This window comes from Epinephelus lanceolatus, chromosome 8, assembly GCF_041903045.1.
Source record: "Epinephelus lanceolatus isolate andai-2023 chromosome 8, ASM4190304v1, whole genome shotgun sequence".
NCBI lineage: Eukaryota > Metazoa > Chordata > Actinopteri > Perciformes > Serranidae > Epinephelus > Epinephelus lanceolatus.
In genome coordinates, this window is record NC_135741.1 from 2,147,338 (window position 1) to 2,173,841 (window position 26,504).

The 26,504-nt window shown below is 42.2% G+C and overlaps 1 protein-coding gene across 2 annotated transcripts in view; it reads left to right on the forward strand.

Moving 5' to 3' along the window:
- The first annotated feature begins 27 nt into the window (after positions 1–27).
- The window catches only part of LOC117257991 (deoxyribonuclease-1-like), a 37,719-nt gene continuing 11,242 nt past the window's right edge, over positions 28–26,504 (forward strand). For both annotated transcript variants that reach the window (XM_078169712.1, XM_078169714.1), the window contains exons 1-5: positions 28–162; positions 6,123–6,327; positions 18,141–18,312; positions 20,237–20,325; positions 21,011–21,022. In XM_078169712.1, the coding sequence (XP_078025838.1) occupies positions 6,188–6,327; positions 18,141–18,312; positions 20,237–20,325; positions 21,011–21,022 (413 nt within the window). In that variant the 5' untranslated portion in view covers positions 28–162; positions 6,123–6,187. The remainder of the gene's footprint in view (positions 163–6,122; positions 6,328–18,140; positions 18,313–20,236; positions 20,326–21,010; positions 21,023–26,504) is intronic.

The window sequence follows — 26,504 nt, forward strand, 5'->3', positions numbered from 1 at the left end:
CTTGTTCTTGTTTTTGTATAATTTGGTGACAATACCTGATTATACCTGGTGTACTGGTATGCCAAACAGACTGTGAGAGTTAAGTGGGGAAACTCTACATCTGCCCATGTAACCGATGGTCCTGTCCTGTTTAACGTCTATATGGAGGACCTTTCTGTCCAGGTAAATACTTGTGTGACGGGATGCATGGTGGGAGGTATTCTCATCAATCACTTAATGTATGCTGATGATCTAGTTATCTTTTGTCCATATAGTGCTGGTCTCCAGCTCCTGCTGAGGATCTGTTCACAGTATGGTACTGAATGTGACATTAAGTATAATGCAAAGAAAAGCAATGTGATGATTGTCCATAGTAGGGAAGACAGACGATCAATCTTTCCTGGTTTTTCTGTCATACTCAGCCCTCACAGACTGTGATGAGGTGAAATATCTCGGTCACTACATGACAAACAGACAATGTCGACAAATGTGTGCTCAAGCAAACATGCTGTTGTGCAAGTTCAGCATGTGCTCAGTGGATATAAAGATTTGTCTCTTTATACTGCCCACCTGTGGTGTCGCTACAAGAAAAGCAGCATGCAGAGACTCACTGTGGTTTACAATGACTTATGAGGTTGTTGCTTAAGGCCAAAACACACCGGCGGCGGCTCGACGCGCGTCGACGTGCCGCGCTATTGTCCTATTTTTCCAGCGTCACCGCCCTTGAAAAAGCGCTATTTCCCAGCCTATAGCGGACTGGAGTGTGCAATAGAAATCCGGTTGACGCCCCGCAGCGCGACGCTTTTTGTGTGTGTTGGGGGCGGCACTTGACTCGCGTCAATGACGCCGCCATCATATGACGCTGCCGGTGTGTTTTAGAAGCTGCAGGGCAAGTCATATGTTTGCTAGTGTTGGAGTCCCTACCTGTGCTGCAGTGATACGGAATCTGATGTATATAGATTCATATGTAGAGTATCTAACTCATTAAACTGTTTTATTTCATGCTTAATTGACCCTGCACTCAGCTCAGTCAGGTTCACGTCTAAGATGTGGAGTCACTGGCCATCATCAATCAATCAATCAATCAATCAATTTTATTTATAAAGCCCAATATCACAAATCACAATTTGCCTCACAGGGCTTTACAGCATACGACATCCCTCTGTCCTTATGACCCTCACAGCTGATCAGGAAAAACTCCCCAAAAAACCCTTTAACAGGGGAAAAACTGTAGAAAGCTCAGGAAGAGCAACTGAGGAGGGATCCCTCTTCCAGGACGGACAGATGTGCAATAGATGTCGTACAGAACAGATCAGCATAATAAATTAACAGTAATCCATATGACACAATGAGACAGAGAGAGAGAGAGAGAGAGAGAGAGAGAGAGAGAGAGAGAGAGAGAGACAGAGAGAGATGCAGGACAGATGGTAATGACAGTAGCTTACAACAACATTATTGAAAGTAATAATATTATAGTTATAGTTCTGGCTACTGTGGTACAATATGTTGAAAGTATGTATTAATATCTGGCAGTATACATGTGTGACAATAGTCATATGTGTATAATAACAGTAGAAGTATGACTAATGACTAATGATAACAGCAGCAGCAGGAGGCATCTGGCAGGACCACGGCAGCAGCACAACCACACACGTCACGCTGTCCAGGCACCGCTGTGATATGAGTTAATCTGAGAGACAGTGGAGCACAAAGGCTCCGGAGAAGAAGCCGAGTTAGTGACATCCAGAATGGCCGAGTTAGCAAGATGCAGTAATAGAATACGAGAGAGAGAGAGAGAGAGAGAGAGAGAGAGAGAGAGAGAAGGAGAGAAGGTGCCCGGTGTATTATAGGGGGGTCCTCCGGCAGACTAGGCCTAAGTCAGCCTAACTAGGGGCTGGTACAGGGCAAGCCTGAGCCAGCCCTAACTATAAGCTTTATCAAAGAGGAAAGTCTTAACTCTAGTCTTAAATGTGGAGACGGTGTCTGCCTCCCGGACCGTAACAGGAAGATGATTCCACAGGAGAGGAGCCTGATAGCTGAAGGCTCTGGCTCCTGATCTACTTTTGGAGACTTTAGGGACCACGAGTAACCCTGCGTTCTCAGAGCGCAGTGTTCTGGTGGGATAATATGGCACTATGAGCTCTCTAAGATATGACGGAGCTTGACCATTTAGTGCTTTATAAGTTAACAGTAGGATTTTAAGGATTGCCTGTACACCTGTGTGTGACTCTTATATTTTCTGTAAATCACTGTTTTATTGTGTATGTTGTTGTTGTCTTACTCTTATGTTGCTATGGACCTCCCCTTGAGATGTGTCTTTAATAAAGTATGACTTGAATTGATTTGAATTGAATTGAACACACCTCATCACTGATTTAGGCTAGTGTAGACACATTTATTTGCACATATCATTTCACATGCATATTTTTCTTATCCAGTTCATAATTATGAATTAAGACTCAGTGTACATTTATGTTAAACTTTATTGCTGAAGTCCGTCCACAACTCGTGCAATATAAAGATGTCTGTCCTCTCTGTCACAGCAACCTCCTCCCTCGCCAAATTTCATTGAACACATTTAATTGATTTAAAAAGAAAATCCTTGAGATCCAAAATTCATTAAATATATTGGGTTACACAACATGTTTGACTGAGGTTTGAAAATGCTAGGATTAGTTAGAGCTGGGTTAAGAGGTCAAGGCTAAGTGTTAGGTTTGGCTTAGATAGTGTGTTAGGGTTTAGGATTAGGGTTAATAAAGATCCTTAATAAAGATATTAAGGGTTAGGGTTAGCCAGCTGGCAAAAAACACCAAGCAAAATCCAGCTGGTCCTTAATATCTTTATGGTTGATTATTGTTCTGCACACATGAAGAGGTGGGAATAACTAATCTAAGCATACACAATGGGTCTCTATTCCAAGGCTGATCATTTTCTGTATTAGCAAAGCCTTTCAGCACCGTCCCATCAGCCAAAGTGCATCTGGGTCATATGGACAAACTAAAAACAGCTTAATTAATAACAGACACATGATATAAACACATTTTACTGATTTTTGAGCTGTAGTACATCATAATCATGTTTCTATCAAAGGTTTGTACAGTACATTGGCTATGCTGATTTCATGAGCTGATGTTTAAAACTAGCCAAAGCTCATGTCATTTTCCTCGCCTCATGCACGCAGGGTCGACTTCCTGTTTGAATCTTGCCCCACCCACCTATGTGATGCCATACCTATGAGGGCATGCAATTTTGATTATGTTGTTTCACAGATATGGCTCAGAAAAAAAAAATATGGGGGGGTTGTTTGTTTTTTTCACTCATCAGGTGATAAAATAAACCCTGTATAATTATATGACCTTATGCCCCAGTCACCTTTAAGTCATCCTTTCTAAAATCCCCCTTAACTCCAAAAGCAAAAGAACTACATTTTAAAATCTTCTTTATCTATATTTATTAATATAGCACCTTTCATGCAACAGATGTAGCACAAAGTACTTTACAATAAGTATAGTATATATCAGTATCAGTCACATGAAAACAGACATGATGAACATAAAACAGAGAAAAACATAAAAGGAACATTTAAAAAGAGATTCAACAATTTTCATTTAAAAATGATGATTTGAGATCCTATTAATCCAAATCTCATATTGTATTTCTGAACGTCTTCTCAGGAGTTAACCTCACTGCAGGTATCGTCTGTGCCAGGTACGGCCCACAGCTGCCCCAGAATCTGAACCACCCAGCTGTGGCACTGAGGACCAAAGAGAACTCACCTCAGTCTTTCTCCATCAAATCCACCACCCACTGAACACAGCAAAACCATAAATCTTAAAATCATTAAAAATTACAGATCATACGATGAAATAAATAATAAAATAAAGTAAGAAACGAAATTTAAAAAAGTTGCAGCAGCATGAAGCGTAAGGAGAGTTTCAGACCTGTATGAGGAGAGTCAGAGTGAGTTAAAGTCTAAGGTGAACAGATAGTTTTTTATCTTTCTTTTAAAAAACATTTAGCGAGCAGCTTCTCTGAGATCTATAGGTGGTGTGTTCATAGCTTTGGGGCTGCGCCCTCGATCTTCTTCCAATAAACCAGCAGCAGATGATCGCAGTGTTCTCGGAGGCAAATAGTTAACAAGGGAGTTAGTGATGTAGCTCGGTCCCAGCCCATGTAGGGCTTTGTATACAAGGAGGAGGAGCTTAGAATCAACTGTACATGTAACAGGAAGTCAGAACAGAGCAGCTCAGACTGGCCTGATGTGCTCTCTCCTCTTGGTTCTGGTTCACAGCTGCAGAGTTATGAATGAGCTGAAGTCTGTCAGTGGTGACATTCTCCAATTGTAAAATTGTGTATCCTTTACACTGAATAAAAAAAAGTTTTAACATTTCAGCAACTAAAATATGCGTCAGTCGTCTTCAGCCCGACGCTACTCACTCTACATTTTGCCAAATCTCCACAGCGGTGGTGACAGTAGTCTTGGCCAGCTCTGGATTATAAATCCAAAAAAGGAAAAGTTTTGGAAGACACATAGTTTAATTGTGCGTGAAGACATTTGTTTGCTTTTACTGCCAACTCTGCAAAGTTCCCAATGATCATAAACAGCCCACTGCAGCGCCACCTGGTGGTAAAGCATATTACTGAATGCTTATTTAGACGTAATAGTGATGTTTGCAGGCTCATTAGAGTTAAGGCCCTGACACACCAAGCCGACGGTCGGGGTCAACCAAAGTCGGGCCGTTGGTGAGCGTCTGTCGGCCTAGTTTTTGCGGTGTGTCCCGCACCGTCGGCACTTTGGTGTCGGCGGCTTTTCGGCCGATTGAGCATGTTGAATCGGCGGCAGAGCTAGTCGGTGAGAGAGATCACTCTGATTGGCTGTTCAGGTTTTATTTCCTCACCCTTGTAGCGAGTGAATCTGCCTGTAGTGAAACCGGGGCTAACCGGTGCTTCCTCCTCAGGCTCCACTTCACTCAGCTGCCCCACAGACCCGCTGCTTCTTCACACTTTAACCTGAATAACAAACCGGAGCTAGCTGGGAGCGGCTAGCGGAGCGTTAGCCGCAGCATGACCGGAGGGAAGCACAGCCAGTTAGCCTCCGCTAGTCTCTGAGCTAGCCCCGGCTCTCCATTTGGATCCAAATGGAGAGCCGGGGCTAGCTGGGAGCGGCTAGCGGAGCCTTAGCCAGAACATGGATGTAATAGTCCGTGGAGGTGCTGCGGTGCTCGGCTGCACAGATAGGAAACCCCTCGGCTGACAGGATGTACCACTCTCTCACTCCGCTCTCTCTCACGCAGGCGCAGAACGTACGTGCTACTTGGCCGTCGGATGTAGTCCGTGTAGTGTGTTCAAATGCAACTGACACAGGGTGACGTGAGGCGACGTAGACGACGCAACAGTTGGCTTTCGTCGCCGCTAGTTCTTTGATGTCGGTTTGGTGTGTCCGCACCTTGAGCCTTATAGGCCGTGTTGCCTTTATTATAAGGCTCAAATATGTTTTGTGACTCCAAACAGATTTTTGAAATAATCTTTGACTCTTCTGGTGGCGAAGGTTGCCGACCCCTGGTACAGATCCTCTGTGCTGCCACAGGGAGGATGTGTGTGAAGCATCCTTGTTTTTACAGACACGGATGTGAACTGTAGGAGAAGCTTCACTGCTGGTGGTAATTCTAGTTTTTAATGAAAAACATAATTGGATATGAGGCGTTGATCATGTTGACTTAACCACTTCTTTTATGAAGCTATTTTCTGTCTTTTTCTTTTTTTAAAGTGCAGTAAAATATAACCTTTAACTTTAACGACAATATTCTTCATCAATTTCAGAGCATAATTATGAAAATAGGTTCAGTGGCATTTTTGTAATTCATTTTTAATTTACCAATTTTAATAAATAGAACTTTTTGCAGTGAAAATAAGGCTCACATCTTTATGATTATGAAGTCTTGTGACTGTTGTTGGACATGTTCAAACTGGAGTTTATGGGCTGCCGGAAAATGTTGAATCGCCATCCTGTTCCTCCACCTCTACCAATGACACAAAAGCAGCATTATGGGATATTACATGACATACAGAAATAAATTAATGAATTCCTTTTTGATGCCTTCAATCATTTATAAACTAAGAAAATTCAAATGTCTTCTCTGCAGCAGAAAGAGAGCCACTGGTACCTGTGTCAAGAAGTGGAAACACCTGTCTTTCCCACAGGCCCTGAATGCAGCAGTATGGGAGGGCGTGGCCAACCTGGCACAACCAGGAAGGTGCAGCAGAGTGGGCGGATGAAGGGCCTCCACCCTGCAGCAGAGCTTCAGCAGCAGCAGAGAGACACGGTCGACCCCCAGCTCACCTGAACAGGTAAGAAAACCAGCTACACCAGCACTCTGTACTGGGACCGGACCAGTACCAGCTGCTGGGTCTGCTCAGTGTGTGTGTGAAGTGTGTGAGTGACTCTTTAAAAGTTTAAGGAGGTGTTTGTTTTAAAGCATTCTCAGAACTTTATTCACCTGTTATCTGTGTAGAGTCTCAGTGTGCAGGATTTAGAGGGAGAAATGAACAAAACTATAATCAGTGTGTTTACTTTAGTGTTTAATCACCTGAAAATAAGAATCATTGTGTTTTTGTTACCTTAGAATGAGATGTTTATATCTACACAGGGAGCAGGTCCTCCCCGCCATGTTTCTACAGTAGCCCAGAACAGACAAACCAAACACTGGCTCTAGAGAGGGGTATTTGCTTTTTCACGTAGTATTTCTCCGTCATGTTTCACTGCTACCTGTCACCAAATCCAACACACTGGACCTTTAAATTACTTTTAAATACTTTGAACCCTGTCTAATAATCTCAGATATATTCTTTTTGTTCCAACTCTCAGATCCTTATTATTGTAGATGTCGTGTGCATTATTTCAGTTAAACATATCTGGCATCTTCGCAAAACGCAGTTAAAAAGCTTGTCATGTAGAGCAGCATCTCATGTCAGTTTCTACCGCACCTCTCTAATTTCATTATCGAATAATCTACTGATATTTTTTTCAATTAACTGATGAAACGTTTGGTCCATAAAATGTCAGAATATTCCTGTAGCCCAAGGTGATGTCATCAACCAGCTTCTTCTGTCTGATCAACAACAAAATCAAGTTAGTAATCACATCATATAGAGAAGCATCGAAGCATCAGAATTAAGAACCTTAATGTTTGGGAATATTTGGTATTTTTGCTTTTTAAAAAATGGCTTTTAGTAATTCATTTTCTGTTGATGAATCCATTCAGCTGTAAAGTTATTTGTGTTCAAACTTTAAGTGATCAAAATGAAAAACTAGCTGAGTTTAAGAAGCTATTCTACCCCAAAAAGGTTTGTTTAAACATCCTAAAATGTTTTAAATTCTTCTGAAGGCACTGAATATTTAGGGACAATGTGCAGAAAGCGTTCTGTGTCAGTGTGAGTGCATAAGTGAATCATTTGATTTTTTTTATGTTTGAAGTGTTAAAGATTAACTTGTATCCGTGTTGATTTGTGACTCCGACACATTCAGAGCAAAGCGACCCGTTCACATGGAAACTAAACGTCAGTGTGTTTTGAAGTTGAAGTAAAACTGCACTTTGACATCACGCTGTGTCTTAGTGTGAAGTGTTTCCTGTGTGTGTTTTTAGAAAGGTACATTAATGTCAGGCACCAACTGGAGACGTCTCAGAGCAGACTCACTGACTCAGATAAAAGTTGAGGGTCTTTAATGAGGCTCAAGTCACAAGCACAGGTGTCCCAAAACACACTCACAAGAACTACGAGGAAAAACACTGGAATTCCCAGTCGAAGGTAAAGATGACCTGGAAACAAAGGAGGGGAAGACTTTAAGACAAGGGAGACAATGAGACACAGGTGAGACACTCAGACACAGGTGAGACACTCAGACACAGAGACACAGGTGAGACAATGAGACACACAGACACAGGTGAGACACAGATGAGACAATGAGACACAAAGACACAGGTGAGACACAGAGACACAGGTGAGACAATGAGACACTGAGACACAGGTGAGACAATGAGACACAGAGACACAGGTGAGACACAGGTGAGACAATGAGACACTGAGACACAGGTGAGACAATGAGACATAGAGACACAGGTGAGACAATGAGACACTGAGACACAGGTGAGACACTGAGACACAGAGACACAGGTGAGACACAGGTGAGACACAGAGACACAGGTGAGACAATGAGACACAGAGACACAGGTGAGACACTGAGACACAGGTGAGACAATGAGACACTGAGACACAGGTGAGACACAGACACAGGTGAGACAATGAGACACAGGTGAGACAATGAGACACTGAGACACAGAGACACAGGTGAGACAATGAGACACAGAGACACAGGGTGAGACACAGGTGAGACACAGAGACACAGGTGAGACACAGGTGAGACACAGGTGAGACACAGAGACACAGGTGAGACAATGAGACACAGAGACACAGGTGAGACACTGAGACACAGGTGAGACAATGAGACACTGAGACACAGGTGAGACACAGACACAGGTGAGACAATGAGACACAGGTGAGACAATGAGACACTGAGACACAGAGACACAGGTGAGACAATGAGACACAGAGACACAGGGTGAGACACAGGTGAGACACAGAGACACAGGTGAGACACTGAGACACAGGTGAGACAATGAGACACAGAGACACAGGTGAGACACAGAGACACAGGTGAGACAATGAGACACAGAGACACAGGGTGAGACACTGAGACACAGAGACACAGGTGAGACACTGAAACACTGAGACACAGGTGAGACACTGAGACACAGGTGAAACACCGAGACACAGGTGAGACACTGAGACATAGGTGAGACACTGAGACACAGGTGAGACACAGAGACACAGGTGAGACAATGAGACACAGAGACACAGGTGAGACACAGAGACACAGGTGAGACACTGAAACACAGAGACACAGGTGAGACACCGAGACACAGGTGAGACACAGAGACACAGGTGAGACACAGAGACATAGGTGAGACACTGAAACACTGAGACACAGGTGAGACACAGAGACACAGGTGAGACACAGAGACACAGGTGAGACACAGAGACACAGAGACACAGGTGAGACACACAGAGACACAGGTGAGACACACAGAAACACAGGTGAGACACACAGAGACAGAGGTGAGACACACTGAGACACAGGTGAGACACGCAGAGACACAGGTGAGACACACAGAAACACAGAGACACAGGTGAGACACACAGAGACACAGGTGAGACACTGAAACACTGAGACACAGGTGAGACACTGAGACACAGGTGAAACACCGAGACACAGGTGAGACACTGAGACACAGGTGAGACACAGAGACACAGGTGAGACACACAGAGACACAGGTGAGACACACAGAAACACAGGTGAGACACACAGAAACACAGGTGAGACACACAGAGACAGAGGTGAGACACACTGAGACACAGGTGAGACACACAGAGACACAGGTGAGACACACAGAAACACAGAGACACAGGTGAGACACACAGAGACACAGGTGAGACACACAGAGACAGAGGTGAGACACACTGAGACACAGGTGAGACACACAGAGACACAGGTGAGACACACAGAAACACAGGTGAGACACAGACACAGGTGAAACACAGAGACACAGGTGAGACACACAGAAACACAGGTGAGACACACAGAGACAGAGGTGAGACACACTGAGACACAGGTGAGACACACAGAGACACAGGTGAGACACACAGAAACACAGGTGAGACACAGACACAGGTGAAACACAGAGACACAGGTGAGACACACACAGACACAGGTGAGACACATTAGCACAGGGTAAATAATAACAAAGGAGGGAAACTTGACAGGATGTGGGATGTGAAAGGAGACAAGACAATGGTTACCAAAATAAAACTACAAACTCAGGACAAATAACCATGAAGTCAGGGAGCTTGACAGGTCGGGACAGTGGATGGTGTGTCTGTTAGTGAGAAAAAGACACTGAGCAGGGAATGATGGGATCGTCATCACGATACAACTGCTTTTTGAGTGTGTGTGGTTGCAGAGCGAGCTGTTCGTAGGCAGGTGTGTATGTTCATGAATGCCAAACTGACGGTGTGCTCCGGCTAGTCAGCAGTTACTGTAGCATACACCCCGCCCATGAATATCCAGTGAGCACCATATAAGGAGGTGATAATGACTGTGGACAGGTGCATCCTGTTGACCTGCGGACACATGGAACAAGCAAAGAGACTTGAAGTTATTTTGAGTGAAGTGGAGTTGAGAAATACATTTTATTTTCCTTTGTTAGTAGTGATGTGACTGCTGAAGTTTTTAAATTTGGCCCATGGCATCATTTCTCAATTTAAAGTGTGTTGTTTGCTCGACAACTGCGTCTGAGTTCAGCCCCTGCTCCTTTCTCTGCAGCTTCCCTTGTGTCAGCTGCACGCAAATCAAGCACCCTGCAGAGCAGCATCACGTCTCCCTGACCTGCCGTCATGGACAGCCACATGACGACAGCGTTTGCCCCTAACCTCCGCATTCTTTATCTCTGTTGTGGAATTAAACCACTATTAAAACATCTTAATACGGGCAGTCTGGTGATGGCAGTAACCCACCGTTAGGTTTAACAACAGGTAAGACAGTCCGGCATAAAATCACAGCGTCTCCCTCCAACTCTCAGATTCAGGTTCACCAGCTGCCCGGTGTTAGTACAGACAAACGCTGAATTGCTTTCCCACTTCCACGAGTCTTATTAAACCATCACTCAACCTGAAATAATGTTTACATCTCCCACATCGCATCTCTGATAATTGAATTAAACAAAAAGGACGTGCAGTTTGGAGCTGTGGTGCGTACGGAGCGCAGAGGCGGAGCGCATCGGTTTATTTATCTATTCAGAGAGCAGCGTTTTCCAGTTTTGTATAAAGTTGATTTTAATAACTCATTCACATTTTAAGAAACCTAATCTGAAGCCTAAAGCTGCTAAATGCCAACTAATTTAACTAAATGTGTTCAATTACCAAGTGCATAAAAAACGCATCAAAATAGAGCTTGTTTGTCAGAAAATGTTCAGGTCTGAGCCTTAAATGTCCTCAAGCCCTAAAACAACAGCCGTTTAGCTTTAGATACAAACAGAAGCAGTTCATGTTATAGCATCCAGTCCTTAAGATGAATTCATATCACCAACCAACATCTCTTACAGCCCGTACAGTAAAGGCTGTTTAATTTTTGTCTATCCTCTCCCTCCTTTGTTGGTCAAAAATGCTTTTGATACCTGTGTATGTGACGTAGCACTCCGCAGCCAACCTACTTTATCTAAGGCTGCTTTCACACCTGCCCTGTTTGGTTCAGTTCAGTCGAACTCAGTGTGATTCATTTGTGCAGGTGTGAACACACCAAAACAACTTTTACTGAGACCTTCTTGAAGAGGTGGTCTCAGTCCCTGTTTAGACGACAACGGTTTCTCTAAAAACGGAAAAGTCTGTCCTTTGCGTTTTAAAAAACTTCTGTGTTTATATGACGACGTTATTGAAACGATCCCCGTTCACACGGAGCCGCAAAATCTACTGGAAATGCTGTAGTATGCACGCCGGGTCAATGGGTGGCAGTGTAAACTTGCAAAGCAACACCACGGCATGACGCCATGCGCCTGCGCTGAAGCGCCTTCCTCTACAATGCGGTGATTGCAAACCAAAACAAAGAAGACACAATGGCGAAAGCATGCACAGATAACTTTGTCTGGATGGACGATGAGGTGGAGTTGCTACAGTAACAGATCTACACTTCACTTCAAATCAACAGGGTGAGCAGCACAAACAGAGCTCGCCATTGTTGTTGTGACGGTCGGCATGCCTAGTGACTGGAACCGTAATGCGCATGTGCGAAAAGTCGGTTTTCAGAGGAACTGCATATTGCAAGTTTACATGACAACGGAGACGCTGCCGTTTCCAAAAAGTTGCACTCTAGAACCCGTTTTCAAAACACTGCGTTTTCAGGCACCCAAAACGCCGCTGTCGTGTAAACGATTGGCCAAAATGCAACTAAAGTTTACCGTTTTCAGTTGAAATAAAATAATAAACTCAGGGCCTCAGTCCGGTTCCAAAGGAACTCTGGTGCGGTTGGTTTGTGGTGAGAAGGTGTTCCGACCTGGATGTGAAGCAACTGCAGTCACATGACACATTGTTTGGGTTAAACATGAGCATGTTACAGTCCTGGAGGATTATTAATGTGCACCTCCTCCTGTACTGCCTTAATATGCACATTCAGCACATCCAATGCATCAAAACATTGTTTTCTAGTTGGAGCCGCGCCTCGTTTTCAAACTGTATGGTTTGACTAAAATGAACAATGACAGCAATATAGTCCACGATGAGCAGCGCTAAAATCAACCTGCGTAGTTGTCCCTCCATTGTGACATTAGAAAGTGTCACATTTATCTTGCAAGTGTACTCTTCTTCAACGTTTGCTTTACTTCCTGGATTTTTCCCACATGGAAATTCTGACCAATCAAGAGCAGCTTTCTCACACAAGGCATTTGATCTGGTCCTCTTGTAAATGCTGCCGTGAGAACACGAACCAACTCTAGGCAATTATACAACTTTGGAACAACATGAGTCCCTGATTCAGGAGACCACTCTAGAGCTGACAGCAGCCTGAGATGTTGTGGTTTGTTCAGTCTCATGCTGACCTCACTTCACACCCTGATACACTGACCCCATCTGAGACCTGCTGCGCAGGTGGTGCAGGTATAACGTCATTCATCACTTCATAGTTAAAGTAAACGTCCACCAGCACACTTCATGTTCTCAGACACTTTTCACTTTTCAGGAACTTTGCTTATGAACATTTTGGAGAAAGAAAATCGGCGATGCAGATGGGGAGGTGGAAGCCTTATTGTAGATACTTTTGAATATTTTTCCTCAGGAGAGGAAGAGACCTCTGTGGATAATTCAGCTCCTGAACAATGAACACTGAAAGAATTCTAACCAGGAGAAGTTTCAGCTGGTTGTAATCTGTTATTCACTGCAAAACGCCCCTAAATCCTTTAAATGTGACACACTTCACTTTGAAATCAAACTCTTCTTTCATAGCAGGAGGCTGTCAGGAGTATGGAAAGATGTTTTTTATTGTTGGGACTGCAACACCTGACGTTCACTGTGTTGAGACAACGATGATGATACTGCAACATGACACAGTCTAATGAAACAAAACCACAAACCACAGCCTACAGAATGACTTTTGATGTTGTTGGATTACTGTGCAGCAGTGATGCATCATGTTGCTCAGGGGTCACTGTGTCCTCACTTTATGCACTGCGTGTTGCATTGTGGGATTACAGTCGGTATCCTTGTGGTATCCAGAATGCTGCTGCTCGGGTCCTGACCAGAACCAGGAAGTACGAGCACATTAGTCCTGTGCTCAGGTCTCTACACTGGCTTCCTGTGGCTCAGAGAATAGACTTTAAAGCAGCTCTGCTTGTGTACAAGTCTCTCCACGGCCTAGCACCAAAGTACATCTCTGACATGTTAGTGCCATATGAACCATCTCGGACTCTGAGGACCTCAGGGACCGGCCTCGTGGTGGTGCCCAGAGTCAGGACTAAACATGGGGAATCAGGATTCCAGTTTTATGCAGCTAAAATCTGGAACAGTCTTTCTGAAGATGTGAGACAGGCCTCTACTCTGACAATGTTCAAATCTAGGCTCAAAACAGCTCTATTTCACTGTGCATATGACTGAAAGGATCTTATCTGCACTCTTCTCTTTTAAAGTTCATTTTATAATGATTATTTATGTTTTTATTTTGTATTGTGATTTTAATGCATTTTCTTGTTCTGTAAAGCACTTTGAATTACTTTGTGTACGAATTGTGCTCTACAAATAAACTTGCCTTGCCTTACAGTGAGTAATGTAGTGAAGGTGTGTGTGGAAGTCAGACTGCTGAGTTGAGGGAGTGTTAGAGCAGAAGTCACTCGACTGGTCCCCCCACCTGCAGGCCAGGGAGCGGCCCAGAGGCCTCCAACAGTCACAGCTTAGGACTGACTTACTGATTAAACTGATTAAGGTGTGTGTGTGTGTGTGTGTGTGTGTGTGTGTGTCTGTGTGTGTGTGTGTGTGTGTGTGTGTGTGTGTGTGACCACAGTGAACAGCTTCATGTTAAAGTGTTGATTCACAAGTTCCTCTTTTTTATAGCAACTGCAGCTGAAGAACCATCTGTACTGCTGACACACATTCTTGTAAACTGCAGGAATGTGTGTCATCGCTGGCCTGGGGGCGGTCTGTGTGTGTGTGTGTGTTGGTTGTTTACAGGTAGATTACAGCAGCTCACACAGTGAGTTGCGGGTTAGTGTTGCTCTTCCCAGTACACAGTGCTGTACTCACTGATACCTCTTTCACCAAATTTATTTATTTTAATTTTATTGTATTTGTTTCACAAAACATAAATGGAAAAAATAAAGGGAATAAAAGATATAAAGAAGTGCATGTGAGGGTGTGGCAGAAACCTGCACAGGCTTATGTGAAAACCCAGAAGACACAGAAACACAAAATACAAACAATCAAAACTTTAACTGTTAAAGCAACACAATGGAGGACTGTGCTTTTTACCTCACGGGCTCCCCCTAAAGACAAAAAACGGTACTGTTACAACTGTCGCAAAAATCTTTCTGCGCGTGCATTTGTTGACAAGCCAACGATACCGGTGAACTTCCTGAAGCTGGCCGTGTAATGCGTGATCATCATCATGTCTTCAGAACAGGTAAAATAGCCTTATAGCATTTTGTACATACATGATTAGGCCGAAACTCAGAAATGAGTTGCTCGCTGCATGTCAGGGCTGACCTCCAAATTTTGTAGTCCTTTTTGTGTCCGGGTTTCTACCCAAACCCCGAAACTGCATAGTGCCAGTGCAAGCCAACCAGATGCTCTCACGCAATGACGGAGGTGTCATCCAATGTACCATCATGTACCATCACAAGGATCTTAGATATATATTTAGAGGGCTCAAAAACTCCATTGTGTTGCTTTAAGTAGTAAGTAATTATTACAGCATGGTCAGCAGTTCCTAAGAGAGATCAGTACTGTTGTAAATCAAATGAGTTTGGCAGCAGAGCTTTTTTCTTTTTTAGCAGTTAAGCATTTTATTGAGAATATGTCTTTGTGTCAGACACCGTTCTGACACGTAGACATATTAACTCAACTTAACTCAACTTTGATTTCATGCACACATGCTGCCCAAAGTGCTTCACATGGCAAAACTAGAATGACACAGACACCAGACAATAAAATATTTTAACAAAGCAAACCAACCAAAACAGAACAAACTAACAAAAAGATGATTGAATAAAAAGAGAGTAAATAAATCAACAAATAATGTAGAATAAAAATAAACAGGAGGGATAAAATAAGGTAAAAAACAATGATTAAAACTTAAGAGTCACTGAGACCGTATGGAGGTTTTTTTGTGTCTTTTTGTTGTGATCATATAAAACTGTTTGAGAGCATATTTCTTGAACTGCAATCAGAAATCAAGTTTGAAAGTAAAAACTTGATCATTTTGCTTATAAATCAGTCCTTTTTGCTTGCGAGTTAAAGTTTTGCTTGCAAGTTCAACTGCACTTAATGGGCGGGGCCTAGGCTGATGGATGTGAGAAGAGTTTCTATTGGTGGGTTTGGCGTGGAAGAAGAAGAAGAAAAAAAATGCTTTGCAAGCTGTCATTCCGATTGAGACTGGCCAATAGAGACGTGTCTTACAGCTTTCAGTTTAGGCCCCGCCCACCAGGTTCAACTTTTTACTTGCAAAACTTTTTGACTTGCAAACGGAAAAAAAATGACTCGCAAACAAAACTTTAGGATTTGCATTTTTTAATCAGTCATTTTTTACTTGCAACATTGATACTTTTGCTCTCAAATCTTTTTTTTTTTTTGATTGCAAAACCTACTCTGTTTGATTGAATAATAAAGAAACAAATGTAGCTCCATCAGACTGTAATGTTATTCCACATTGAAAAGCCACATTAGGCAAGCTCATTTAAAGCTTTGTAAACAAGTAAAACAATTTTAATTCTAAAAGTTTCATGTTTGTTGGTAGATGTCTGATAGTTGATTAGGGTTGGGATCCGGATCCGGTTCTTTTTTGGAACCGGGTCCGAAGTTCCGGTTCCGGAACCGGTTCCATCACATTTGGAGTAACGGTTCCTGCAAACGGTTCCTAGATTGTAAAAAAAAAAAAAAACAACGTCACGTGCATTTCCATTAGAGTGCGGCACGGGCCACATATTTCTGTCCGAACCCGACCGAGCCCGACATTATTTAGTTACCAAAGCACTGAGTTTGTGTCACACAGTTGTTATGGTTACAGGCTATTTAACAGGCCGGGCGTGCGCCGTGGGTGCTCAGCTGCGGAGAGGGAGACCTCCGTGTTTGAGACGGGAGCGGGTGGCGGGAGGTCTGAGGCTTCCAGCGAGGGGTGCGTTGTGTGTTCTGTTCAGGTGTTGTCACGTAAATAACAGTGCCCAAGCATGAATGCATATAAGTATTTTTTATTACATTGCTGTGGTTAATTTGAGGTAATAGTGTTACTGTAGAAATCATTGTTGTTATATATTCTCAGGGAGATGATACAAGCTCTAAATCTGAAATACACACCACACACAAATGTGTATTTTCATCTAATTGTACTGTGCAACAGTTAGAATAAAGTTTTTGTATTTGTATGATTGCATTTGTGTTTATTATATACTTGTTTAAGTACAGCAAGTATAATGAATATAATGTAGGAATCGGTAAGAGGAATCGGAATCGTTAAAATCCTAATGAGTCCCAACCCTATAGTTGATGTAGTTTTCTTTTTCTGTAGCTGTAGTTTGGTCGGGCCTGATTGTGTGGGGTTTGTCCTGAGGCCTCGTGCTGTGTCTCTCCCCGCAGGTCTGAACATGCTCCAACAGACCAGTCAAACCACTCAACCTGTCCCACGTTCACACTCTGTTTCTTTGACTATGAAAATGAGGCGTGCGCTGAAAGTTCACCAACAGTTACAGAAAGAGATTAAGCTAAAAAAAATCACACTCGGCCTCCTGCTGTGATTCTTTGGTGTAAAAGCTCAGCTGTGTGTCTCCTCCCCTGCACTCATGATGTTAGTATGAAGTTTTTTTCTAGGCTTTATCAGTCCACTGTAGCTTCCCACCGACTCCCCTCTTCCTGTTTGTGTTTCCTGCCTTACAACACTGAGAGGAACCGACTCGTTGGGAGGCTCACTGAGGACTGACTGGCTGTGTTGTGTCACATTTGGTTTCACTTCACAGAGACAGGCATTTCATGTTCATGGCTGAGTGGACCTGTTGCAGGTCGCCATGTGTCCCTGTCATTTCATATGTAGACTGAAGACAGTTGTGATCAAACCCTGCAGCTCAGAGGGAATGACATGCAGTTTGTAGCTGAGTTTTTCTTTCCCATATACAGATTAACAGTCAGCTCAAGCACAGGTTAGCAGGAGTGTTTAGACAGATAATTAGTGCATTAAAGGGATAGTACGCATTTTTGTAAGTAAGATGGTACAGGGTATGTATCCATAGTCAGTAGATGTCAGTCGGCACGCCCCAGTTTGGAGAAGCAGACTGGAGCACCACTCCAGAAGCTCAGTAATGTTCAGCTGTGGACGGGGATCAGCAAACGTGTTTTAGCCTTTTAAAAACATAAGCATCAGTATAACTGTACGCTATATTGAGTTTTGTCACTGCTTTACCTTTCAGTCAGACAGTCTGTTCTGACAGGGCTTCAGTTAACTATGTAGAAATGGTCATTTTGGTCGTTTTTAACTATGTGTTTTAACCAGATTGAAGATTTTCGTCATCAGACGTCTGCATCTTAAGATATCAGACAAACAAGCAGAGCAAATGTTAGCTGCAGCTTGGCTCCACTTCCTGCTGTGCCACACAGCATCAGAGAAACACTGAATAAAACAGTTTCATGTTAAAAATCAGTGTTTTTAGCAGCTAAAACCAGCTGGTCTGTTTGTTTTGAAGAGGAAGAGACCTCTGTGGATAATTTGGCTCCCTAAAAAACCTCCTGAACAATGAACACAGAAGTCAGCCCACCTCTGCACATTAAAACTACATCAACAACACTGTGTCTTTTTGTTTTCTCCACAGTTCAACCATGAGGTGGCGCTCTCCTCCTCTTCCTCTCCTCTTCCTCTTCTCCCTCCTCACCCTGCTGGTCGATGGAGCAGCAGCTTCAGATTTCAAGATCTGCGCCTACAATGTGCAGAAATTCAACTCCGCGAAAGCATCAAACACCAGAGTGCGACACACTCTGACACGGGTAGGGCACACACACACACACACACACACACACCAGCTCGTTTCAGGATCCAGTTTGTGCTCATTTTCAGTACATGACGTTCATCATAGAGAGCAGACTGTCAGAGGTCGAGGAGGTCACTACGGGAGATGAACTGATTGTTACCCAGATCATGTGACTCCTGCATGTATACAGTCAATCAGACCCAAACTGGCCGAGGCGCTCTGAGCATGCTCCACAGTTTCCGCCCCGGGCTTTGACCCGAAAGTCCAATAGCATTAAATGTGTAAGAGAAGAAGAAGCCGGTAACAACATGGAGAAATCTACATCCAGAGCCGTGACTTTTTGGACGGACCAAATGTACAGAGCTGTAAAGTTGTCCACCATGGTAGCAGTTAGCTGCTAGCTAACCGTAGCTAACTTGTTTGTCCATTGTTTGGTCTGTGATGATGACTGAGGAGAAATCTGGACCAGTTGGGAACCACTGATGTTCCTGTCCAGGGCGGCAGGAGACTCTCATCTCTCTTGGAACACAGCAGAAGACATCAGAAGCTGCAGCTCGTTGCACAGAGCAGATGAAGTTTTATTGCTAACAGGAATGTGAAATATAAATACAATACAATAATCAGGATGAATGTATTTTTAATAACTTAAACACAACAAAAAATCTTTGATACATGTCGTTCATAACTGGACATTTAACAGTGTTAACTCTGTCTGTATGCTGCAGCACAACAGAGTAGGACATGACAACTATAATCACCAAACAGACAAAGAAACAATTTAGTGCCTACTTTCTTATTTATGGTCAAAGCACAGATATCAAGGAAAATGACCAAATCAAAAATGATGCCATACGGCAGATGGAACAAAACCTTGGTGCAGTTGGCCCCGCCACTCCAGGCTCCCTTACAGTCAAGATGGAGGTGAAGACAAAAACTGGGATGTATTCATCTGGTATTGTGCCTAGCTTTAGTGGATCATGACATATAGGGTTTGAAATGAATCTACAGATGCTCCGGCTCAACATGAAACCAAACTTTTCTATGGACGTTCGTTTTTGAGACTCGACGAAGGCCAACATGTGTCCTGCAGCAGACAGTATGGCTTATTATTTTTAGCTGTGCCGATTTCCGAAAAACTTGTCGCCCCTACCGGCCGGTGAAGAGTAGTGGTGTAAGAAAATATCGATACATTGAAATATCACGATATTTTGTTTTGCAACACTGTATCGATTCTGAAAACTACTATGTCGATATTTAATCAGTAGTTTTAATGCAAACATTTCTGGCAGTGGTTATTTTGTGTGTTGTATTTAACCCTCCTACCGCTAGTTACCAGCAGTCACACGGCCGTTTGACTATTCCACTCCTCTTGCAAGCGTAAAAACCTCGGCAACCTCTGGAGTCTCGTGTCAGCAAACACAGGTGACTGATGGCTGAATCTGAGTCCATGAAATCCATAAATTAGATTCTTTTGAAAAAAAAAATCATATTTATTGCCTTGCTTAAAGTATTGCAATATGTTGCAATATATCAAATCATCACCTCTGTATCATGATATGTATCGTATCCCCAGATTCTTGCTAATACACACCTCTAGTGAAGAGGAGTGAGAAGTCAGCATTTAATGACATATAAAACAGGTTTTTAGCCATACGAATCACTGCAACCATGAGAGGTCCTTGAGCGTACAGTCATACATGTGCACACAAACTGTTAGGCTGATAGGTCCAGTAGTTTGTAAGATTAGCTGCGGACAAATGAATACACACACTAAAATACACACACACAAACACACACTCACTCACTCACTCACTCACTCAGGCACACATGCAACCAAACACATGATCCTGCTGGAAACAATAAAGGGTGTTAAGGATATCTGTAAACAATTTCAAATCTTATTGAGCTGTCTGTCTGTCTGTCTGTCTGTCTGTCTGTAGATCCTGTCTCGCTGTGATATCAGTCTCCTGCAGGAGGTGATGGATCCTGATGGTAAAGCCATCCAAAAGCTGCTGGCATCTCTCAACAGGTACTGAAAAAAACTACTAAGGCAGCTCACACACACTCATTACTGCTTCTCCCTGAAAGTGTCTGTAGTCTGTAGGTGTGTAGTCTGTAGGTGTGTAGTCTGTAGGTGTGTAGTTTGTAGGTCTACAGGTCTGTGGTCTGTAGCATAGACTGAATATAAAGATGGATGACACAAGAAGAATTCAGCTACTATCCATTTTTAAAGCATTTTAAATCCATGAATTAAAAAATTGTATCATAAACTCAGTCGTACCAGTTATTGGCACACTTCAGACATGAAAGGCCGTTTTTAAACAATATTTTTTTTGTATCGGTCACACAATTTCACATCTTTCTGTCCAAACTGTCTGTCAGTATCTCGGTGACTTTATTTGATATGTTTGCATTTTTATTTGACCTTTTAATGAGCCAAAAAAGAAAATTGGCAGGGTTAATTGCAGAGGAGAGATGAAAGCACAAAGTGTGTATGTTTTATATAATAAAATGTTCCTTTATTCAACAATACAAGCTGTTAAAATGGAATTTAGATTCAGCATCAAGTGTACAGTCTCTGTCATGTTCAGCTATTTGAATATTGAAAACGTCACCAACTAGATAGAGGATTAAAAAATGAATGTACTCAGACAGTTATACTAACAGTGCTGCATCATGGTGATCATTATGTGTCTGCTGTCTGCCTCCAACAGGCCAACCGACAGGTACAGTGGATTTTCTGAGCATGTGGAGCATCCTCTAATCATTATTAATCACCCTAGTCACCTTTATTTACCCTCTTTACTAATCCTAATGCCTGTAATAATGGATAACATTTTATTTTTGGATAGTCACTGTTACAGTAACTCTGCAACATGTCAGCTGACGGTCAGCCAGGTCTGTTTCAGCACATCAGACTGAATCAAAATCTTAATGTCTACAAGTTTGTCAGTCAGTGTGTCAAATGATAGAAAGCACCAGTGAGCACCATTCTTTATGTACCTGTTTAACCTTTCAGGTTACAGGAACACCTCTGTGTGTCCTCTACAGGGACAGGGAATATGACCAGCCTACCTTAGCACAAAAAATGAGGGGAACTGCTAGCTTAGCTCCATCAAAAGTTGACCCATAGGCCTTCCAACAGCTCCGAAGGTTTCTGATTTACATGTTAAATCTTGTTTTTTTAACAGGTTTTGAAATTAAAAATGTATAAAGGAGTTATTGTGGTTTTAGCAGCAGTTTGCGTTGGAGCCATTTTATGACCACCAATCGCTGTGGTGGAAAGACTGAGGGCAGCATGTCAACAGTCCTGAAATCACAGTTGAGTTGTTGGTTTGAACTCTACTGTTGACCAAAGGTGGATTTATAGTTGTGCGTCGGTTTACACGGAGCCTACGTCGTAGCCTGCACCTGTAGTCGTTGTTAGCATTTATACTTGTGTGGTGGTGTGTCTGTGTCACTCTGCAGTTACACCTCCCAAACACTAGTCGGCGGTGGAGTTTCTGTGAAGTGCTGTAAAGTTTAGTTGATTGAAAACACACATTAAACACACATTAAACACACAGTAAACACATAGTAAACATGGCTTTATAGTGATAATCTAAACACAAGTACACAAATATGCTTCACTATAACTCACAGCATTCACAGACAATCACTTGTCTTTATCTGGACACATTTTCCCCACAAATACAACATGCTAGCATTATTAGCACAAGCCTATAGCATTAGCCAAGCGGCTAACAGAATTTTCCACTACTCATATGAAGCTAAGAACAACAGCAACATTTAACAAAGGTAATATTAGAAAATTCAGCTCCATTACATCTCACAATGTTCACAGACAAAAACTGTATACTTTTCCCCATGTATACAACATGCTAACATTATTAGCATAAGCCTACATTTTAAATTGCATATATTGGCCTAGCAACTAGTGGAGTTTTCTCTACTCATATGAAGCCAGGATAAATCACACACAGGAATTCACCACATCTTGTGGTTTTATTGTCTTCACAATTTATTGTTTCTTATCCGTGAAATTAACGTAAATAAAAGCTTCATTTCCACTGAGGGAAATGGTTTCAGCTTACAGAAATAGACAGGAGGTCTGCGGCACCACGACGCGTAGTTACATTTCTGGGGAGGTGCACGTCAGGCTACAACATAGGATATGGGTTTATGAAGAGCCTATGCTGTAGGTACGGTGTCGATTTGAAGGAGAAGTATAAATCCCGCTTAAACCTTTGCTGATTAGCTACTGACTAGCATCATAGTTAACAAGATACAACATGTAGCCTAAATCTTTTGATGGAGCTAGCCTAGCAGTTTCCCCCTGCTTCCACTCTTGGTGCTAAGCTATTCTAAACATGTCCTGGACACACAGTACAGTAGCCTCATTCTGTAGTTCCCAAAATTTTGTTTATGGTCAAATTGAATGTAAATCACATCCAAGTGATGGTCAGAAATGATAATTTATATAGACAGTAAAGAAAGAGGATTGTCTGTTGTCTGTTCAAACTGCCCTCGATGAGAGTCAACTGACTTACCAAAATAAAATGTTACATCAAATTATATCAAAAGGTTAAATTGGGATTTTTTTTTTTTTTTAAGAAAAAAGCATCTTTTGTGGCACGATTGAGTCATTATATAAACCATTTGACAAACTATACACACAGTTCAGTTTATTCATTTGACTACTCAGTAAATCTCAGTACTGTATACTGGACATTCAAACAGATATCTGTGTTGTCAGAACCTCTCAGGGAACATTTTGGTCTTCTTTCCATTCAGACATACATATTCAGAAGCTGGGAGGGTTACCAGCCACAACAGAAACATAGATTTGAATGTCATCAGCAAAACATTGAAAACATATGTCATATTTTTTGAAATATTCATATTCAGGAAAATTAGATGCTTTGATTAATTCAAGTAATCAAGTAAAAAAATAGATCAAAACCTCTGAGAGTTAACAAACTGTTTAATAGATCGGTGAATGCAGTTTGGTCAGAGTGATGGAATACAAAGAGATGGAGCAAAAAGACGACTACTGAACAGATTTTTGTTTCTTTTCTCAGCGGTTTAGAAGTGGTGAGGAGATTAAAAAGCACCCTACATTGGTTTAGTGTTAGTGGATAAACAGTCTTTTAAGGAGTTGTAATATAAGCTGCTGTTAGTACTGTGGATATTGAGGATAAGTCACTGTGACTGTTACAGGACTACGTTTATGTACTTTTACTGGAGTATAGTTTTCAATGCAAGTAATCTTCAATTTAACACCCACTTCCATATGTTTCTATTTGTCAAGTACTCATTCCACATTGTTAATATCCAAATAAATAATTTTTCCACAACAAAAAATGTAGGCAGTATATTTAATGATGGTGGCATATGTGCCATTTTTTGGCTCCACCATAGAAATGGCCCAGTTAAACCCAGATCATATTACTGGAACAAGGCTTGACTTTGCACAGGAGGCAGCTGCTTTCTTTCTGGTGATGTCAAACAGGGAACAATCTGATTTTGCTCCTTTTGTCACTGTTTGATTTGTTGGTGAAAAATTCATTTACAATCTCTGGTGGTTGGTTCTGGTGTGCTCACAGAGTTTAAGATGGTTACGCTCATGGAGATGTGGGATTTGCAATCACTCTTCTTATCTAACAAATGCATGTCCACTGGTGTCCCTGGGTCCACTCTGAGGGTGTAAACCACTAAACCACAGGGGATAAAAAGCATGAGTCCTACATATTCCATTATGTTGTAAACTGTCTAAATTGTTGTGCATGTGTGGATCTGGGGGAAACGTCTTGTCAAACACGATATAAGGGAAAATGTTCAAAGGCTAATACTGGCGCTAACTGAGGGCTGTCCCAGTGGTGGAAGAAGTACTCGGATCCTTTCCTCAAGTAAAAATAGCAGTACGACAATTTAGATATACTCCATTACAAGTACGTATAAGTTCTGCAGTTAAAATCCTACTTGAATAAAAGTACAGAAGTATTATCAACAAAAACTTAAATATCAAAACCTCTGCAAAAAACTGATCCTGTTTTTGTTAGTTTGTTGATACTGAAGCACCAGTGATAGAGTTGGGGGCTGCACAATATTGGGAAAAATTGACATTGCGATTTTTTTTGCCCCCATCGATATATATCGCGATTTATATATATGTTTTTTTAAAGATGCATTATTTTCTACCAGATGACTTCAGTAGCTCTACTTGGTGAGAATGAATCATTCTGGAATTATTAGCTGATATTGCTTTGAATGCAACAGCATGAAATGTGCTGAAAATAGGCACTTGTTCAGTTAACCCACCATCTCTTTCAGTGTTTATATGTTCCCCCTATAGGTAACTAGCAGCAGCGCTTCTGATTTATTTATTTATTTTTTTGTTTGTTTTTCATCTTAGCTCTTTAGAAACTACCGTTATATAATTTTGCGTTACAGACGCTTCATATAATAACACAACGATATAGGCTACTATTTATTGTGTTATACGGTGAAACAGTTCACCTTAAAACGTGATGACTTACATTGTTTACATGACGGCATGTCATTTATGTCTCTACATGGTTGCGCCTTTATAATTCTCATCTGCTCTCTGTATCATGCACGGCGGAGTTCGACCCTCGATGCGCGCGCACACATACACACAGACACACACACACACAGACACACACACACACACACACACACAGACAAAGGTGAGCACAGCTCGGGCCGCATTTTCCCGAGTCCGAGACATTTATGACCGAGCCCAGCAAGAACCCTCAGCACGGCACTGTGCACACAGTCAGTGGAGTGGAGCCTGTGTTGCGTTCAGACGTTGTCACGTAAATAGCAAATTCCAGCACTTGAATAGGCCATTTATTCTTTATTCCACTAAATTCGACATCTTCTGTTGGTCAGTCATCAAAAAGGAAGCGAGTTTTACGCACATCACTCGGCAATTTAAACGTGCTGGCTGAATTTTTTGAGGGCAAGCCACATCGTAAGCCCCACGATGTAAATATTGCACACGTGTGCATCGCGATGGCAATGCTTAAAAGATATATCGTTCAGGCCTAGTATATAGAGTCAGCTAGGTTAGTCCAGTGGGTCCCAACCTAGGGGTCAGGCCCCTTCAAAGGGGCACCAGATAGATCGGAGGGGTCATCAGATGATAAGTGGGAAAGACAAAGAATAAGAAATTTTTCTAAGACTTTTTTTCTAATGCTTGTGAAATATTGGATAATTGAATTAAAACCATGTGATAAGTTTAGAGGGGAAATGTCTCTCTGCAGCCCGCTCTCACTACCAATTTGTCAAATACTGCCGCTTTGCCAAAGGATCTCAGTGTCAGACACTGATGCACAGAATCACCCTTTGTGCAAAAAAAAACCAAACATACCATAGTATAAAGAGCAAGAAAGTCAGTGTAGGGAGGGATTGGAGGTAAAACAGACTCTGGAGCCAGCTGTTCGTGCCCCGTGTAAAACCAGAATGCAGCTGGGTTATTTTTAATAACAACGTAGTGCACTAGTATGTGTAACGTGCAACCCTAGTGACGTATTTGACATGATATATTTCATATGACATTACTTCATGTTAGTAACAACCATACTTATTTTGGGCCAAACCATGCTGATAAACCATGATGATAAAACTAAGCATGGACTTTTGTTGCCTAAACTTAAAGAAGTAAACTGAAAAACCAAGTGATTCAGGGTGCTTTTGACTAAAATGAACAATGACAGCAATATAGTCCACGATGAGCAGCGCTAAAATCGGGGTCATCCCTATGTTCCCAGGGTTCTATGTTTCTCGGGTTCTATGTTCCCCACTTAACCCTGCAAAAAAGCTTCTATGTTCCCCGCTGACACAAAAGGGTTCTATGTTTCCCACTTGGTTGAGCGGGAAACATAGAACCTTTTTTGTGTAAGTGGGGAACATAGAACCTTTTTTGTGTAAGTGGGGAACATAGAACCTTTTTTGTGTAAGCGGGGAACATAGAACCTTTTTTGTGTAAGCGGGGAACATAGAACCTTTTTTGTGTAAGTGGGGAACATAGAACCTTTTTTGTGTAAGCGGGGAACATAGAACCTTTTTTGTGTAAGCGGGGAACATAGAACCTTTTTTGTGTAAGCGGGGAACATAGAACCTTTTTTGTGTAAGCGGGGAACATAGAACCTTTTTGTGTAAGCGGGGAACATAGAACCTTTT